This window comes from Plectropomus leopardus, chromosome 23, assembly GCF_008729295.1.
Source record: "Plectropomus leopardus isolate mb chromosome 23, YSFRI_Pleo_2.0, whole genome shotgun sequence".
NCBI lineage: Eukaryota > Metazoa > Chordata > Actinopteri > Perciformes > Serranidae > Plectropomus > Plectropomus leopardus.
Genome location: NC_056485.1, coordinates 16,684,007 through 16,703,158, shown reverse-complemented (window position 1 = coordinate 16,703,158; position 19,152 = coordinate 16,684,007). Strand labels below are relative to the sequence as shown.

Genomic DNA, 19,152 nt, shown 5'->3' with positions numbered 1-19,152 from the left:
CTTCTTTTGGTGATGAAAACACACACACACACACACACACACACACACACACACAAACACACACAGTGGAGCTCTGTAGTGCATCGTGGAGGAATCAATCTGCCACTTATTTCTTGTTAAATTGCTCATCAGTCCCACATTTTTCAAAGTAATCAAGCAAAATTGCCCTAGTGTCAATTAATTAAATTTACTCATTTAGCACTACAGAAGGCCTGAAAAACTAGATACCTGACAGACATGACCGAGGGCAGACATTTACCCTCGTATCAGTGACAACTGTGGAGGATTTGCATACTGAGCGCCGCCGTGCTAACCGGAGCTACCGGAGCTGCTGACAGAGGTCGGTTTGGAGCAGCAGTCGCATGACGCCGTCGCTCCGGTATTTAAAAGATAATCAACTCTTCTGCACTGTTGTTAAAGGCGAGTTAGCCTTCAGTGCACCCGGGGCTGGGTTAGCTGCTTTATTAACGCGGACGGTCTGCAGCTAACTGCCGGCTCCTGATGCGTGCATGATATCGGCCCTGCTGTGTTTCTATCAGGTGAATGCGATACTTTTTAACCTTTTTTTTTTGTTTCGTCTTCTTGTAGGTGTCCCGGCTAACCGACTCAGCACTTTGCGTTAGCTGTCATCCAATAATCCAGCTGCTGATAGACACATCCGGACCGGCAAAAGGGCGATGGTGGTGCAAATTCCTGCAAAGGATGTGAACAGATGAGCTGTAAAGGCTAACCCTCATGTGCATAGTTTAATAATGGCTCTAGGACATTATTTCCAAAGGAGACAAATATTTACCTGCAGGTATTCAGAAAACCGGTTTACTCAACAGGAATGACTCTGTGCAGCTCATCCACTTTGAGATTTCAAGGCCAGCCTACCTCCTAAGGTTGTTTTTGTTGCTGGGTGGTGACAACTCCCTTTTTGCAATCTCGAGTGTTTCCCTGCTCCTATTCACACACACACGCTGGGCTCCACATTGCTGGGAATCCTGCAAAAATGACTTCAGAGTGGGGTGAGAAATCCTCGGCAGATCTCATGAGCAGGTATGTCTCCAAGGAGATGGGATATGCAGTGCCCAAGGAGGGTTGGCGTATCTGTCTGGCACACGAGTTCAAGGAGAAGAGAAAACCCTTTCAGGCAAAAGATGTCTCGCTGTCCAACGTCTTGGACCACATCGGCCTTGGAATCAGGTGAGACTTGCAATCCAAAAACACTACAATGCATTATGTTTATATATAATAGACTGATCACAGGTGAAATACCTGGACATTTCTGGGAAAGTTTTGGAATTAGAAAAACTGTTCTCCAGGCCTGGAAATGATTTGAAATTAACAGCTTGTTTTGGAAAAGTTTTGAATAGATATTGTTGAGACCTGGGAATGATTTCTTTCATAAACATGGGAAGAAGGTAATGGTAAACTTAAGGAGGAATCAACCAGAATTAGGGGGGAAAAAAGGTAAAAATTTAAAAAAAAATTACTGGAAAATTAGCACCAAATAAAAACCAACCAAACAACACCAACAAAAAAATAATAAAAGAAAAAAAAAACTATATATTCAGAAAGTAAAGTAAAAAAGGAATTGCTCTGAAAAAAATTCTTAAAAGTTAAGATTCTGTAAAAAATAATTTAAAATATGTAACTGCCATAATTATACATGTAGTTCTTTGGATATTTTTCCCAAGCTTAAAAAACAATTAATAAAAAAACCCAAACCTAAATCTACCAATTTCTTGCAATTTGCGTGAAGCTGCTGTCAGTTTACACCTCCCCATATCATAGCATCCTTCAGGCCACACCTTAAACCCTTGTGCATGTTTCCACGGAGGAGCACCTGGGGAGGCTTTAGCCTATAGTGTCGAATTTCTCCACCTGCAACAGCGAACAGGTGTGAAATACAATCCTGCCTCGAAACAGTCGATGCTGCCACAACATGTATTGAATTTTCAGCAAATTCCAATAACATAACATCAATAATTATCCAATTTAATTTGCAGTTAAAATGCTAGATTTCAATTTTGCAATTAATTTAAAGGTCCCATATTCAGATCATTTTCAGGTTCATACTTGTGTCTTTGATTTCTACTGAATCATATTTACATACTTTAATATTCAAAAAACAAGTTATTTTTCATTACTGTTTGCCTGAATATACCTGTATTCACCTTCTGTCTAAAACACTCAGTTTTGGCACCTGTCTCTTTAGGCCCTAGTTCCCAAAAAAGCCCAGTTTGCTTGATTGGTCAGTGTTTCTGGGTCTAAAACAGCTACACGCTCAGGTCTCTGCAGCCGATAAATAAATGTAACAGCACTGTAGCAGCAGGGCGAACCTTTTATGTAGTATCGCTGTCAGATTACATCTTCACAGAAGTCCTGACAGCTCATTTAAAGACAAAGGATTCTGTAACTGAACATTTTTGATACTCTCGTAGTATTTATATGGCACCTCAAACAAAACAAAAAACTTGGAAATATGACTTCTTACAATATGGGATCTTAAAATCTGAAAAACACATTTTTTTCTCAGCAACAGCTTCAGTAAAAGAGTGAGTTGCTGTCTCCATGAGCACCATAACCACCAGATTAATGAGGTGAAAGGTTCCTTTTCTGTGCGGTTTGACTTTTTGTTTCGTCTATATCTCAGTGCAGGTGATAAGATTGTTCTTGGTGTTTCCTGATTTTGCCTGTGTATTGACATTTAAAGCACCACAAGCCAAGTGCTATCTAGTTTCATTATACTGGGGAGAAGGCAAACATCTCTATGGTCGATATCTCCAACAGTCTGCAACTCACACCAAAACAATCTAGACTGATAAATAGCACTACAGGTAAAATATATATATATATATATTTTATTTTTGGGTTAACTGTCCCTTTAATCTCTGCAGCCATTGAAAAAAAAAACCAGCAACATCTGTTGATGTGGGCATGTTTGTTTTCCTGACTACCCGCTGACATCTGAGACGCAAAGCGAGACATTCTGCAGCTTTAGTGGATTGTCGGGCGCACGGCCAGCAACACTTTCTCCCACTTATCATTTCAATTTGGCTGCGTCTCACGCTGAGTTTGGTGTGATCATCTGCCAGTCGTCAGGCCTTCTCTTTAGAGATTTGCACTCAATGGGTTTCTTGATGGTGATGACCAAAAACTACATACTGAGACTGAGTAACTCAAGTTTATACACTTTTATCCTCATCTAACCCTAACTACAGCGTGTACTTTCCCCACATCGTCTCCTCATGTGACACCTGCAGCGCAGTGTAATAAAACAGCTCGTCTGTATTTCTTTATAGCTTTGAGAAACCGACAGTGATGATATAAAACTCTGCCGAGATCAGATAGGTTCTCAGAAAACTGTTCAGTCAACGTTGAACCACAAACTTGCTTCACTTGTCAGAACTCTGTTGCAACGTTGCTGTAAAACAAACACGCTGCACCTTCAGCTGTGGCCACTGCAACCGTTTAAAACAGGGCTTTTCCCCCAGTTCTCGCCCGAAGTGTGTCTTGATTGGCTTTATCGCCATGACAACATTTGTCAATTATTACACAGCTCAGTGTGTTATGTGGTATGAGGAGTTTGTTTGCAGAAATATAGAAACTGGGTTACTAATAAACCAGGTAGAGCCACACCTTCAGCTCTTCACCCTTTGAGGGCGGCTGTGACAGGTACGGTTACTTTAATATAGAGCTGGGCGATATGGCTTAAAAAATAAAATCTGATTTTTTTTCACACCAAGCTCAATTTATGATTTTAATCAATTCTTTCCGTCTTAAAAACAAACTACAAATGACAAATTATTCAAAACAAGTTTTGCCTTGATTTTAGCTACAGAAATTAACAACGGCAAACTGAAAAATAAAGAGGCCTTCCAGTCAGTATTACATATTGCGCAGTTTTGCATAAAGTTTTGCAGGTAAAACAGTGGAGTTTTGAAAATGACCAATTCTGAAATCATACAACATCGTTCAACATTAATTCCATGTTAACAAATAATGTTATTGGTTGTGTTGAAATTATTGGACCATAGATCTGTTGTATGGTAGATTACCTCTCTGTAAAAAAAAACAGGCCTTAAGTTTGTTCAACCCTAAATTTAAACATGAGAAAAATCCGTTAACTGTCTGTCAGTGCAGTTAATGTTACATATGTTGGACGCAGCGCTGAAGAACCTACTACTTTGTTTCAGTGACATTTTAAAAGTTTAAGCATGTTTTGATTTTTATCAGGATATCATTATAAATTGCAATTATTTGTGCCAAAATAATTGTGACGTGAAATTTTCATACCATCCTTTGTTTAACAAGCCCCTTTACATATCGGTGATGTGTTGACTGTGGTGGTGAAAAAGATGGCAGCTTGAATCCACACACAGGTTAGATTCAGGTTAGCAGACTTGGCCTGTATTCAGAGCTGGATCAGGGCGAGGACTGATTTGTTTGCATTCCAGCTGAGCCGCCGGACAGCAAGATCCTGACAATAATGCAACCCGCCGTGGCTTCAAATAACACGCTCTAACTGATCCTATTCATCTCCTGAGTGGAGCTGCATTGTTGATTTTTCTGCACCGAGCTTTTCCTGTGAAGTTATTGTTTGTAGCAGTCAGACCTTGCAACAGCACGCACAGCAAATTTGCACTTGCATGGGATCTTCCTCACAAAGAAGGCCCCTGTGGCTGAAACACTTTTTAAATTTTGAATTGTAAACAAGGGTTATAAAGCTAAGAAAACATGCAGATACTGTAAAGCTGATGAGGCGCACTAATATTAACTTTCTTGCAGTATTAGTGGGTCCACCATATCTGCAATAAAGACCGTCTGCACCACAGAGGACACGCCGCTTAATTCATCCATCGGACAACAAAAAAAAAAACACGAATGACATCCAGAGCTCTTTTAAAGCCCCCAGAAACAGTCCCGGGCTTTGCAGAAAATTTGAACCCTTTAAAACCAAATCAAATTGACTATGTAATTACAGTGGTTCTAATTTTGATTTTCAGGTCATTTTCCTGTCAAATTTTACTATTTTTTTACAAGCTGCCAGACATTTCCTGCAAAGTTGCCAAGTGCCGTTTCAAAGGTTTAAATGCTTGTGAAAAGTGTCTGAACGCAGCACAAGAAAATGATGTCGATCCAGGTTTCAAAGGGTTAAAAAGTGGCCAAAAGTGGAATTACATCATTTGGGTCCGTCACGTAAAGTGACACCTGTAAATCAGTGGGTATATTCTTTTGAGCATCAAAACCCAACAAAATGACTCATCACACTAACAGGATGTGATCTGAATGGTCTGATATCATTTTTAAAGTCTAGAAGAGCTGCAGGATCGAACCATTTTGTCCCCATTCAAGTTAGCGGACCATTTAATTGGAAGTCAAGTGTTTGGCCGGTGCAAGTGACTACTGTGCTTGTTCTATGGGCCCCATAATGCTGAATATCTGGTTCATTTCATACCGCTGAAAAAGAGCTTTGGCTTCATTCACCACTTAATAGCTTTCAGGGGATTGCATGGCTCAAATTCTGCATCCAAGGTCTCTTAAATACATCAATGGCTTTTTTGCACTGTGTTGACATTTCCTCAATTTGTGAAAAAACGAGAGGCTATCGGCAACGTCAAAGCAGCAAGCAAAACACTTCCCTTTCATTGAAAACAACTACAAAAAGCTGCTAAAACACACTCTGTGTGATTGAGGCCTCATTGTTTATTATCTTGAAGCCTGTAATCTTTAGTTTCCTCCAGTTGACGGGTTCATAAACTGTTCAACAGACAGATGAGGGGGTGTGATCATGAGCCTTGGTGATGTTAATACAAGAGATTGTTGTTCAGTTGCAGCACTGAGCTACATATTTTAGACATGTCTGGGTTTTTTGAGCACCGAACAGGAAAGACATTGCAGCACCTGCTTTGGTCATCGGTGTTCATCAAACTGTCAGCTTGTTGCAGATGTATTATGGTCGTTTTGTGCAATGGCACAGCAAGAGTTTTTATCACATCCTGCATCTGTTTCTCATTTTGCAGGGGCACTCTAGAGACTCTAAAAAGAGCGGGAGCGAAACATTAAAATGATGAAGGATTAATATGATGAAGAGCAATATTATTACTGCAGCCTGTTCTAGTGACCTGTGTACTAAAATGCAACTTTAACCCTGCAGCAGCTTTCTGCTTTACTGAGCAGAAAGTCGACCGTGTCTGAGATCAGAGTTCACAGCATAAACACATAAACAACTCCACTGACTGTGAAGCCTCGGGCGCTGTTTGAAACCCTTTGTAACATAGCCTAATTAATATTTTACACCACAACCCCGGCGTGGTAGTGAGGGCTGCACCTAGACACACATGCATGCATGCACACACACACACACACACCTACTCACACTGCAAACATCACTCAGATAAAGTGGAGCTTCCACTTTGACTCCATTCCCCTCATCTTACAATGGTTCCTTCATGCAGCTGCACAATTCCCTCTTTTGTGTGTGTGTGTGTGTGTGTGTGTGTGTGTGTGTGTGTGTGTGTGTGTGTGTGTGTGTGAGAGAGAGAGAGAGAGAGAGAAAATTGGTGCTGGTTCCACTGTTAAAGGCTTGGAAACTACTGTAGCTGCCTTTAAACAGGCAAGGAAAAAAAGCATGTTAACTAACTGCACATATGCTTTTTACAGTTAATTATGAACTCATTTGATGTTAATTAAGAACATTTCTATTCATGACCCTTTAACACATGACTGTAGTCAGGTCTATGTTTTCCTCACATGCCATGCTTGAAGGTACTTTGAAGGATTTTCCTACAAAACAGACATATAGACTGAAACAGAAGTAAACGCTCTCAATCAAAACTTCTGACCCTCTGTAAGTGTGTAACAGTGTATTAGTCTGCAGGGAGACACTGACCTACTGTTTTTTTTTTTTTATAATTTATTAATTTTTTTATGTATTTAATTTTTTTATTGACTTTGGTGAATCTGAACTAACTCTTTTTAAGCCAAAGTCACACAATTATACATACAAACTGGCTGACTGAGGCAGCGGTAGATTGCTGTGATCAGCAAAGTTCAGTCCCTGTTTTTCTCAGTGGAGTCTGATTTAAATACAGCATTAGCAGTACATTGCTTAGGTTTGTGTCAGACTTCTGCCTTCTTCTTCAAACTGACATCTCTCGTAGTTAATACATTAACTATGAATAAGTACCTCACACAGTCTAACTTAAAAAGATCCCTTTAGCTGTATTGTAACTAATGTTGTTTCTGAATATTTGTCATCTTTAGCAAACCTCATTTACTTTCACCTTTGCATCCTTCCACTTATGATTGTGAGGTAATTAGCATAATGTGTATGTGTTTGCTCAGGTATCTAAAATGGTGGTACAAGAAGACCCAGGTGGAAAAGAAAGCTCCTTTCATCGATATGTTTCGTGCCCAACCCTTACGTCAAATATATGGTGAGTTCAGATCTACAACACTGTGCCCAGTTTTATGCAGAATTGCTGAATCAGAGTATGGAAATATCTGCTTTATTAATATGTTTCAGATGTTCACTCTAATGAATTGAGTTTGCCCAATTAAGGTCTTAAAAATGAGTTAATCTCTTAATTTTGCAGGTGCTCCCCTTGGTGGTATTGGGGGAGGTACCATCACGAGAGGTTGGAGGGGGGAATTCTGCAGATGGCAGCTTAATCCCGGCATGTACCACTACAAAACTGTCACAGCAAACCAGGTATATAGGCAAGCACACTTTATCATACAGAATGACTTAATTTAAGTCCCAGTGAAACAAGCATCTTTAGCTTCTGTACTGTGATATATTTGCCAGTGAAACAGATTATTCAAGTTGTTTAGAGTTACAAGAGGAGATTAAATCAAATTCTAAAACTGCTAAAAATGGGCAGAAGTCAAGTTTAGCGCAATACGAAGCTACAGTGGACTGTTGGCTCCACACACAACCTGCCTCGCCATAAGATCTGGAGGGGGATGAATTAGACCTCTATCGTTTTGAAAACAGGTTTTGCTAACTGATATCCAAACACAACTCCTCCTATTTCTTTCCATACTGCTCTGTTGGCTACTACAAAGTACAAACAATGAAGTGCAGTTTTATTTAACCGTTGTGGCTAGTTTAATTGTATAAACTCACGTCAACGAGATCAAACATTTGAAAACATTTTACAGAAAAAGAAAAGCTGGAGATTTACTGTAAAATTACTAGATTTTTTTAACACATTTTTGGCATGTAACAAGAAATAGATGATCAGTTCACACGGGGACACAGGATTAAAATGATGGAAATACAGATTTTCTTTCAGGGGAACTTTAAAGGATGTTTTCCTTTTTATATTTATTTTGGTCTCTGTATGTTGGCTCCCTAACATGATTGAATCACAGCAAATAAAGTCCAACAATTTCTCCTACTGCCTGTTAAGTCAATCTTTACATTGTTTTTTCAAGCTTTTTAATCCTCTTAATCCATAGAAACAGTCCCTATAAAGCGCCACACAAATGCTGAAAAAACAACAACCTTTTAACACAGTTAAAAACAGTTTCCGACAATTAATCTACATTAATTAATCTAATTTTTCCTTTGGTGGTGTTATTTTCCCGTTAGCGTGAGTAAATGGCCAAATGTAGACAACTAACTGTCACACTGACATATGTCCAAAGATGCCAGTTTTGAGTTAAATGGAACGAGTTTCAGTTGCTTAAAATAATAATACTAATCCCCCAGGTGTGGGTGCGGAGGAGACCGATACCAGATTCTTTACGAACAGCAGCCTCAGTAAACAATAATGCAGTGCATGGTGTTATGGGAAAAGGGTGTGACTCTGTTAAGAAAACCTGTTGAACTATGAGCTGTCCCCAGAGGGTTATCAGAGGGCATTCTGGGAAATGTTAAAAGAGGTAACTTCACTATTCTCTGTGTTGACACGTCCTTTTCCTTTTCTTAGTTCACAGTTTGTTTACGTCGTGGCGGGCAAACAGTTTACCAGCAGGTGCTGTCTGTAGAGCGTCCTCCCACACTGCAAGGCTGGAACTGGGGCTACTGCGGAGAGTACGCCTTTTATCACGCCTTGTACCCCCGCGCCTGGACCGTCTACCACCTGCCGGGACAGAATGTCACCTTGACCTGCAGACAGATTTCCCCGGTCATCCCCCATGACTACCAGGTAACTTTATATGGTCCAATATAGTTATATTTTTGTTGCAACAGGCTTTGTGGATATAAGAAAATAAAGTCGTTTCTGTACAGATATTTTTCTTTTCCACGTATAAAAAAAAAAAATTCTGTTCATCCATTCAACCTTTGTATATCTCCGTCCACTCTAGGACACAAAAACAACTCCAAACGCTCAGTAGGCTCACTGTAGGTGATGATAAAGACTGCGTCAAACATTATCCAAAACTATAGTTTTTGGCGGACTTTAAAGTACGGATGCTGAGATGGACCAAATAACACTGGGCACAGTACAACCTCCGTTTGTCCAAAGATAAGAGCAGCACTACAGTGTTCAGGCTGCATTTAAGACATAGCAGTGCTAATAAAACATAAACTAATTGGTTGTCCGCCGTTGTTGTTGTCTGTGGCCCGTGCATTTTAGGCAAGGCAACATGCACGAATTGAGGAGATGATGTCATTGTTTCACGAACACTTGGCAGTATGGTGTCAAGTGTCGGCATAGATACAAAGTAACCATAGTTTTGAAAAATTTTGCACCTTAGAGGTAAGAATCATCAGAGGACCTTCATCACAGTATCATTATACAAAAGTCATGTAATACAGTATTATTGCAAATTTAAACGTGTTACGATATGCTGAGCATTGCAATAAAGTATATTGAAATAATGCTTTTTTTTTTTCAGCTACAAGTTATGTCCGCAAAAGAAAACTTTGTCAAGATCTGTTTTACCTTATAAATCTTTAATCTGTTTTTTTGACTTCAGTCATTTTTATTGCAGCAAAATGTATTGAGTGGACTCAAAAGCAACCAATTAATTTGTATTTGTGACATAATATTTTATATATTAAGTTAATCGTTACTTGGTGTCCCTGTAACAATGCGATATTGGTTCTGCAAGTTATTTCACCATGTGTATCTCCTTTCTTTTAGGACTCCAGTCTGCCAGTGGCAGTATTTGTATGGGACATAGAGAACAAAAATGACTACGCTTTGGATGTCTCCATAATGTTCACTTTGGTCAACGGGTCGGGACACAAGGATGACAAGAGCGGAGGACACTGGAATGAACCATTCCACCTTGAGAAGGAGGGGGAGGCAGTGTCGGGGGTCTTGCTACATCACTGCACTCCTGTGAACCCTTACACCCTGTGCATCGCCGCCCGAGAACAGGTTTGATTTACGAGCTTATGACTTTAGCGGCTTCAAGGTTTTTGTAGTAGATTGTACTCTAATATAGCTGTACATGCAGTTCCCAGGGAATAAAAAGGATTTGCAACAATAGCCTCTGTTATATGAAAGTGGATTGATAATAATTAACTGGTTATGAAATCTGTGGTTTAATGAGCATTAGGTTTTAGATTTATTGAGAGCTTGTGTGCACATTTTAACAGCCTGACAGGGAGGTCAGTCACCAGACGGCGTTCAGTCCGAGGGGAACTTGCAGCGGCCTGTGGAGTGACCTCATCACTGACGGACGGCTGGACTCTCCTACAGGTCAGTGTTTCGAAACAGACTATGGAGTTAATGAGACAGATTCATAACAAAACAGATGTTTAATATCTACGTGTCCTCAACACGAAGCAATGACGTGAAAAAAGAAATGAAAAAGAAGACGCACGGTAAAACACCAAAAATGGCAATACATCTCTGCTCTTCTATTTTTCCGAGAATCAGCACTGTTTCTACCTTTTATACAAAACAGTGTGGCAGAATAACGGCATCAAATTCCTACCTTGAAAGCGATGCTGTATATGAGCCAAGCTAACCTGCATCGGTGTCATCCCCTCCCTCTCTTACCTCTGCAGGATCCAGCCCGCCCACGCCTAAGGGAGAGAAGGTGGCAGCAGCGTTGGCAGTGAGCTGCTCCGTGCAGGCTCAGAGCCACAACAGCCTGGAGTTCTGCCTGGCCTGGGACATGCCCACAATCACCTTCGGCTCTCGGGAGAGGGAACACATCAGGTGCGTCAAACGAAAAGGACACGCACAAACAGTTTGTTGCTCAGCAGAAATGTAAACGAGCTGATGTTTGCCAGAGAAACATGTTTTTCTACCTGTGGCGGTGGGTGCTGGGGACACTGCCTCGAGCATAAACAAAGCTTCTGGCTATTTGTTTATCCCCTTTTTTTTAAAATCCCAGACTCAAATGTGATTTGCATTTGTCACAAATTGCAGCGCACTATTTTCTCCCAAGAATAATTTATAACAATCAAAGCACAACAGGCAGGCAAACATTGGGCTTGTACTCCAAGAGGCTTTCAGCAGCAGCAGCAGCCTCATACTGTCATTATAGGCCACAGTCAATGTTTATAATAACAATTAAAAAAATATTTTTCTGTATATTGTCATATCATCAAGAATATCATTATCTTAAAAGTGCACTGACATCGTAATATAATTTTAGGGCCATATCACCCACCTCTAATGTTAATGTAGTGTCTACATCATCGGCCTGTGTCTTATGTTTTTTTAGGCGATACACTCGTTACTTTGGGACCAAAGGGGATGCGTCCCCCTCGCTCAGTCACTACGCCCTAACACACTACAGACAGTGGGAGAAGAGCATTGAGGAGTGGCAAAGACCCATATTGCAGGACAGGTACTTCACAGCTCTGGAATAAAATCAATATCAATCAGTAAGAAACATCTTGTTTACCATTGTTCATCCTCTCTCACCTTGGCTCGTGTTGCAGCTCTCTCCCCTCCTGGTATAAGTCAGCCCTGTTTAACGAGTTGTACTTTGTGGTGGACGGAGGGACGGTGTGGACAGAGCTACCAGAGGATGCTGATGTCAGTGATGGCGTGCGAAGCGAGAACGGAGGGCTGCCAGCTCAGCCTGCTGTCATCAAGGAGTTCGGCCGTTTCGCCTACCTAGAAGGTAATATAATGGGAGTTTTAAACTTTTTTTTAAACATTTCACAGACTTAAAGATGACCTGATTAGTCCCTAAAACAGTTTGTGTCATAGTATGTTACTAGTTTGTACTAAAGCTCACAAATCTTTTTAATTTTCTTGAGATTCAGAGACTCAATTAGTCATTTATTGTCACATTAATACAGCCTTCTAACTGACAACATCAGTGGTTAAAATATTGCTAATGTATTAACGAGAAATATTCATTAGGCAAAAGCCAAAATAAAGATCTGTCTATATTTAATATGTAATGCACATTACTGCACTTTTGTTGTTTCTCAGGTCAGGAGTACAGAATGTACAACACATACGATGTGCACTTCTACGCTTCCTTTGCGCTCATCATGCTGTGGCCCAAACTTGCCTTGAGCATGCAATATGATATTGGTGAGTGAAGTGCTGTTTGTTATTCCAGTGTCTTATCAATTACCTGAGCATGTGTCTTTAAGAGAAACACCAGGGCAAAGTTTTACCGCATTAATCTATTTCAGCTGGCAGTGTGGTTCAGCAGGACCCCACAGAGAGGCTCCATCTGATGAGTGGGCGGTATTCTCCTGTCAAGGCCAAAAATGTGGTGCCTCACGACATAGGAGACCCAGGTAGGAGAACGACAATCTCAGTAACTACAGCTCTGAGGGGAGTGAAGTGGAATAATTCAGTGTTTGATTTACTACTATTTAGGCAGTCTGAGACTGAGACTTAAAGCTGAGGTACGTGTCCTAATTTTGGTTTCACTGAGCAAAAATCGCCTGCATTTTTACACAGAACCAAACAATGGTGGCATCACCCTGCCATTGTGGCTGGCTAGCTAATTTCTTGTCTAATTTGCAGTCTAATAAACAGAGGGAGCTCCGAATAAAATAAGATTACAGAAAACATTGTATGAAAAACACTGAAGCACGTGCATATGCCTGAAATTGGAGGAGGGGCACAGGACAGAGAGGAGAGAGAGGAGGGTGTATTTTCAAATTCTGCAATTTTTTTGCCTTTTTCTGCCTACCCCAGCTTTAAAATTTGCTTAAAGCCCAAAGTGTATGTTAAAACCAGCCTTTATTTTATATTATTTTCACCGTCATGAATTGTCTCACAGTACAACACGATGTCTCTGTCTCTAGATGATGAGCCGTGGCAGAGGGTGAATGCCTACCTCATCCATGACACTGCAGACTGGAAGGACCTGAACCTCAAGTTTGTCCTGCAGGTCTACAGGGACTTTCACGTCACCCAGGACACTCAGTACCTACGGGACATGTGGCCCATCTGTCAGGTATGACCGAAACAGTCTTATTGTACTGCTTCTGAGAGTTGGATCTAGGGATGGGTAATATGGCTTATAAGTATACCGAATATAAGTATACCGATTTAAATGCTGCTTGCGTAGAATTTTATTCCAATCAGCTTTCTCACGCTGGTCGGTCTGCTAGGCGGTGATGGAGTCAGAGATGAAGTTCGACCTGGATGGAGACGGCCTGATAGAGAACTCTGGATACGCTGACCAGACCTATGACGGCTGGACGGTGACTGGACCAAGGTGGGAGGATGGAAATACACCGTAGCCCTGAAATACGATCAGTAGAGATCAGGTTACAGAAACATGACAATAAGTAAAATAATAGCCATTATTCTGAACACAAAGGGCTCCTTCCTTTGGGTTGTCTTATAACCCAGTTATTCCAGATGTGATATGATGTAGAAAGTTTTATAAACTTATTGTGGATTATCTTGAGAAACTGGGTTTTTAATGGTGCTATGAGCACCACAAGCTGAGTGCCATCTAGTTCCATTATAGTTAGACATCCCTACAGCAGATATCTCCAACACTCTGCAACTCAAACCAAAACAATCTTGACTGATAGCACCACAGGTAAGAGGAGAAATGTTTTTTGATTTTGGGGTGAATTGTCCCTTTAATTTAGTGCTTAGTGATACTATGTAGTCACTATTTTCACACTGTCAACACCTAAAACGATGCAAATATTAAAGTTCTATTAATAAACTAGGATAATTAGGATATGATTAAATGAAATATAATTTTACAGGTCTTAATTATTATATCTCTTAAAAGAAAGAAACTACTGTGTGACATCTGCATTTACATCGACAAGTCTGAGCTGGACGGCAGGGGAAGGGGAAAGAGGAGAGAAGGAAAAGGAAATGGATAAAGTGACTCAGGGCAAAGAGAAGGAAAAACTGAGCTGTGTGACACTGCAGTGTTTCTCTAAATTGACCTGGGAGTCAGTGTGTTCAGAGGTTTCTGAAAACCGACTTTGAAAACCGACTCTTCCTGTTTACAGTTTACAGTTACAGCAAGACAGTGCACACAGCAGTCTTTCAGCACATTAACTCCCAACACTATTACAGTAACTAACACTGGAAAGATTATTTGAGGAATAACATTGTTTTATTAGCACATTTTGTAAATTAGACTTGTATCTTATACAAATATACCACCTAACAAATGCATTTTTCCCCACTGAATGTCTCACCTAAAGACAATTGGAGTATATACATTACTAAATCTAAATTTTAGTTCAGTTTTCTAGAGGAAAAAGGGAACTTTAAAAACATTGAGGACAGGAACTTTTAGTTTAAGCCTTAAACAAATTACTCTTCGGTGTTTTACATGGGCACAGTAAGAAAACATTTGAATCACTTTGTTTTTTTACAGTGCGTACTGTGGTGGGCTGTGGTTGGCGTCCCTGTGTGTGATGTGTAAAATGGCCAGACTGGTGGACAAAGAGGAGACATATCAACGTTACAGAGACATCTTAGACAGGGGTAGCACTGCTTTTGACAAGCTACTGTGGAATGGTAAGTCCTACATGTCTTTCAGGTTTTAAAAACATGGAAGTTATGTATTTTGATCAAATCTCTTGAAATGCTTATGGTTAGATAAGTCTTTCCCAATGTGTTTATCGCACATGTTGATATATATTGTGCAGCCCTATACTGAGAGGCATGAAAAACTCATTTTCTTGTTCCTATATACAGACTGTAACACGAGTGATTTAGTTATTGCTATGTCTAAGTTGACTTTCCCTTATTTTCTGTTCTTCTTTCATTTTTAGGCAAATACTATAACTACGACAGCAGTGGGAGAGACCTTTCTAATAGTGTCATGTCTGACCAGTGTGCTGGCCACTGGTTCCTGCGAGCATCTGGGCTGGGAGACTACCAGGTGAGTTAAAACAAACCTTTATGAGTAGTGCAAAAGGAAGAAAATTCATAGATGTAGTTTTGTCTGAGATTAGAAAATGAGGGGTAATGCACATTTACCTGAGACAGTCGGATAGGGGAGGCCAGGAGAGTTGCAGGAAAGGAGACTCGTGTGAAATTCCGTAGGTCCAATAAAGACGAGGAAGTCAAAAGCCACATCCAAGCAGGTCACAGAGGTAGTTGCTCAAGATTCATTGAAACTCCCTGTGGGGATCAGCGCACTTACTGCAGCACACTGTTGCCCGAGGAAATCCAGGAGCCGGTTTTGGAGCAACTGGCTCTGCTTACACAAACACAAAGATGTTCAAAACCTGGGTTAAACTTTCAGTTGTCTCCACCTTTATCTGCTTTCACTCCTTTTTTTGTTTTACATCATGCAATCTTGTTTCATTTTTTCCCTTCCCACAGCTAGCAGATGTATCAATTTTACCTACTCACTTTCCCCACATTCCTTTAAATATTTTCTTCTTTTCCCACTTTCTGCTATCGTATATGCCTGCCAGAAAAGTAACTTTTAAATACTGCTAAGAGTCAAACATCTTGTGAATATATGTCCAATAGCGTACGGTACATTGTTTTTTGTTTGGTGTTCATGACCTAACATCTCTTCCTTTTCCTATGTCAAGGTGCAAATTACACAAACATCGATAGTCATGTTTTTGATTACGTACATCAAAGGTTTGTGGTCTCAACATCACTTCCTTTCTCCCTCCAGGCTTTTCCAAAAGAAAAAATCCAAAGCGCACTAAAATCTGTCTTTGACTTGAATGTAATGACCTTCGCTGGAGGCCAAATGGGGGCAGTAAACGGCATGCGTCCTGAGGGAGTGCCTGACCGCTCCAGTGTCCAGTCAGATGAGGTCTGGATTGGAGTAGTATACGGACTTGCAGCCACTATGATCCATGAAGTAAGTGTGTGTGTGTGTGTGTCTGTGTGTGTGTGTGTGTGTGTGTGTGTGTGTGTGTGTGTGTGTGTGTGTTTTTCATTTTTCCGAAATATGAACATAAAACAATAGGGTGTATTGTAGTGGCATTCCTTGTTGCTATCAACATAGTCACAAAGGAGCTCTTTGTAACTTTAGTATGATGCAAATGACAGGCAATGTAATCCAATCTAAAACATTTTCTAAAGATCAAATTATTTTACATTTTTTTCCTTCATCTCTTCTAGAAATGCAACTGTAGCACTATCTCGCTATCACAAAACCGATTCAAATTTTAATATGCCACAACATAAGAACAGTCTTTGCTATAGAGATTATACACACTGTCATCTAGTTGCATAACTAAACCAGCAGATTTTTAGAATACTGCAGACTGGTTCATTCATATGCAGAAATATGGTTATTAGTGTGAGTTTGGTTAATCTACATTTTATGTATAAAATAAAAACACAGTTTTAGTGGTAGGTTTAATGATATATAACATCATAAATGTGGACTTCAGGCATAAGAGCTTGACTCATTTTGACAAAAATAAACTTAAGGATGGAATTAGGGAAATGGAAATTAAGACCTCAAATTTAAGTCTATTTAATAACTTTTAAGGCCTAATATTTATAAAACTAGATTTGAGACATTTTAAGACTTTTTAAGGACCTGCAGACTTCCTGTATAGGTACAAACATAGAAAGATAGCAAGTAGGCTACTCACCCATCTTTAGTCGTTACATCTCGAGTATACAACTGATAGGTAGCCTCTAGTGAAATACTGCCTCACGCCTCTGCTGCTGTCTTTGTTTTCAGGGTATGGTGGAGGAGGGTATGCGCACGGCGGAGGGTTGCTACCGGACTGTGTGGGAGCGACTGGGCATGGCCTTCCAGACTCCTGAAGCCTACTGTGAGAAGGGAATCTACCGCTCTCTGGCATACATGAGGCCGTTAAGCATCTGGGCCATGCAGCTAGCCCTGAACACTTCACAGAAGGATCAGACCTCGTCAGCTCAAACTGGAACTGTGGAGCAGGGACAGGATGTGAGAGAAAATCAGAGCTAGTACCTGAGCCACTAGACTGGTGTGATTTGAGAGGGGCAGCTAGTTCCTCTGAAAATGACCTCCAAACTCTCCTGCAGCCTCCACCTTCATCTGCACTCCATCCTGCGGGACTGAGTTTGATCACAGACGTTTCATTTAACTCTCTCTGCTGGCTGTCTGGCTTCAAATGTTTGAGGCTCATGATGGTTTATGCTTGACAAAGTCATTAGCTACTGTAGATCATAACATTGTTAGGTGGAGTTTTTTGGGTTTTTTTTCAAGAGACTGCAAATGGTTCTTGATTTTTTTAAGTCATGCACTGCAGGATGGCAGCCAGGCACTGTCAAAATCATATGTGCATTACTGATTAAGAACTGTTTTTCAGCAACAATTTGTCTATTTGCACACATGTTAACGCACATGCAAGCACTAAATTTCACAATCATGTCAAGAAAAACAAGTTCATAGCTAATTATCTGAGGACTGTTGTGTGTTATTATACCAGCCACATGTAATCATTATTGTCTTGAGTACATCTGAGGGCCTGCGATTTTGAAGGATTTCTTGATCAGAAATAGCTACTTGAAAAGAAAAGTCATTTTGAAGATTTCCTCCTCTTAAATTTGAATGCTGTACCAAGTGATGTAATATGTGATGATTAGTGTTGGAAATTAAATTTAAAAAATAGATATTTTTCTTTTTCTTTTTAAATAGCATTTGGTGCCTTGTTGCATGTTGGCCTTATCTACAGTATAATAATGTAGCGGCAACATTTACTTTGTTTTATAAAATCCAATACTCATGACAATCATGCTGAATAAATGACTGAACAGCAGGTTCATTGTGTTGTCAACTAAATGTAAATGGAAACTAGGCCTAGCTAAGAACGACAGCATTATGGTTGTAGAAATATCCATCTGGATTCAAAAGACACATGATAAAATGTAAACTTTATTAAAACAACAGAGTTGACCAATGTGCTGTACATCAGTAAGTACATAAAACACAGCATAAATAACATAAATCAAGACATAAAAAGAAAAAAGTTTTAAAAAGTCGATGACAACAAAGGCTCTGTCTCACCTGTGTTTCAACATTGTTTTTGGGAAGACAAGAAGTGATATGTCAGCAGACCTTGATGGCCAGCATGGAATATATGGGTGTGAAAGGTCAAAGATAGAATGAAGCAAGCCCATTCAATGTTTTATAAGCAAACAGTAAAATGTATTATATTCTGTACTGTATGCATTCTGTAAACTGTATTCTAAGGTGTATACAGCAGCCAATGGAGAGATGCTAGTAAAGACGAAATCTATAAATTTGGGCTAATGACTCTTCAGCCTCTGAAGCTCCTCATCAGTCAAACTTTCCTTTACTCAAAGATGGGTGGGGCTTGTAGAGTGAAGCCCCTCCCCCTCCAAAGGTACAACATGTCCCTTTGGCGCAATCAGTTAGTGCGTTCGGCTGTTAACCAAAAGGTTGGTGGTTCAAGCCCACCCAGGGACATTTTAACCTGAAATAAGTATTAACCAAGGACTTATTGACATCATTTCCAGGTTCAAAGGAATGAGAATCTGCCAGCAAAATGATTGGGACACATCGTCAAAAGTCATTTGGCCTTGTGTGCAAATAGAGCAGATTCAAAGTGGAAGTCTAACTAAAAATTGTATTTACAAAAAATCTAATGACTCTTCAGCTTCTGAAGACCCTTATCAGTCAAATTTTCCTTTACTCACAGCAGGAAAATTAATTGACAGACGTTTAAGGCCTATACTGTCAACCCAACATCTTGAGGTCGATAGGAACTGCAAGTGGGTGGGGCTTGTAGAATGAAGCCCCTCCCCCTCCAAAGGTGAGATATGTCTCTGTGGCGCAATCGGTTAGCGCGTTCGGCTG

The 19,152-nt window shown here is 40.2% G+C and overlaps 1 protein-coding gene across 1 annotated transcript; it reads left to right on the top strand.

Moving 5' to 3' along the window:
- The first annotated feature begins 310 nt into the window (after nt 1-310).
- On the top strand, nt 311-18,518 carry gba2 (glucosidase, beta (bile acid) 2). The gene is made up of 17 exons (XM_042512791.1): nt 311-1,188; nt 7,336-7,427; nt 7,587-7,702; nt 8,928-9,146; nt 10,089-10,328; nt 10,550-10,652; nt 10,964-11,117; nt 11,629-11,754; nt 11,849-12,033; nt 12,351-12,455; nt 12,560-12,667; nt 13,184-13,335; nt 13,493-13,599; nt 14,737-14,879; nt 15,137-15,246; nt 16,000-16,191; nt 17,029-18,518. The coding sequence occupies exons 1-17, from the start codon at nt 995-997 to the stop codon at nt 17,275-17,277; spliced, it is 2,595 nt and encodes an 864-aa protein (XP_042368725.1). The 5' UTR covers nt 311-994; the 3' UTR covers nt 17,278-18,518.
- The last annotated feature ends 634 nt before the right edge of the window (nt 18,519-19,152 follow it).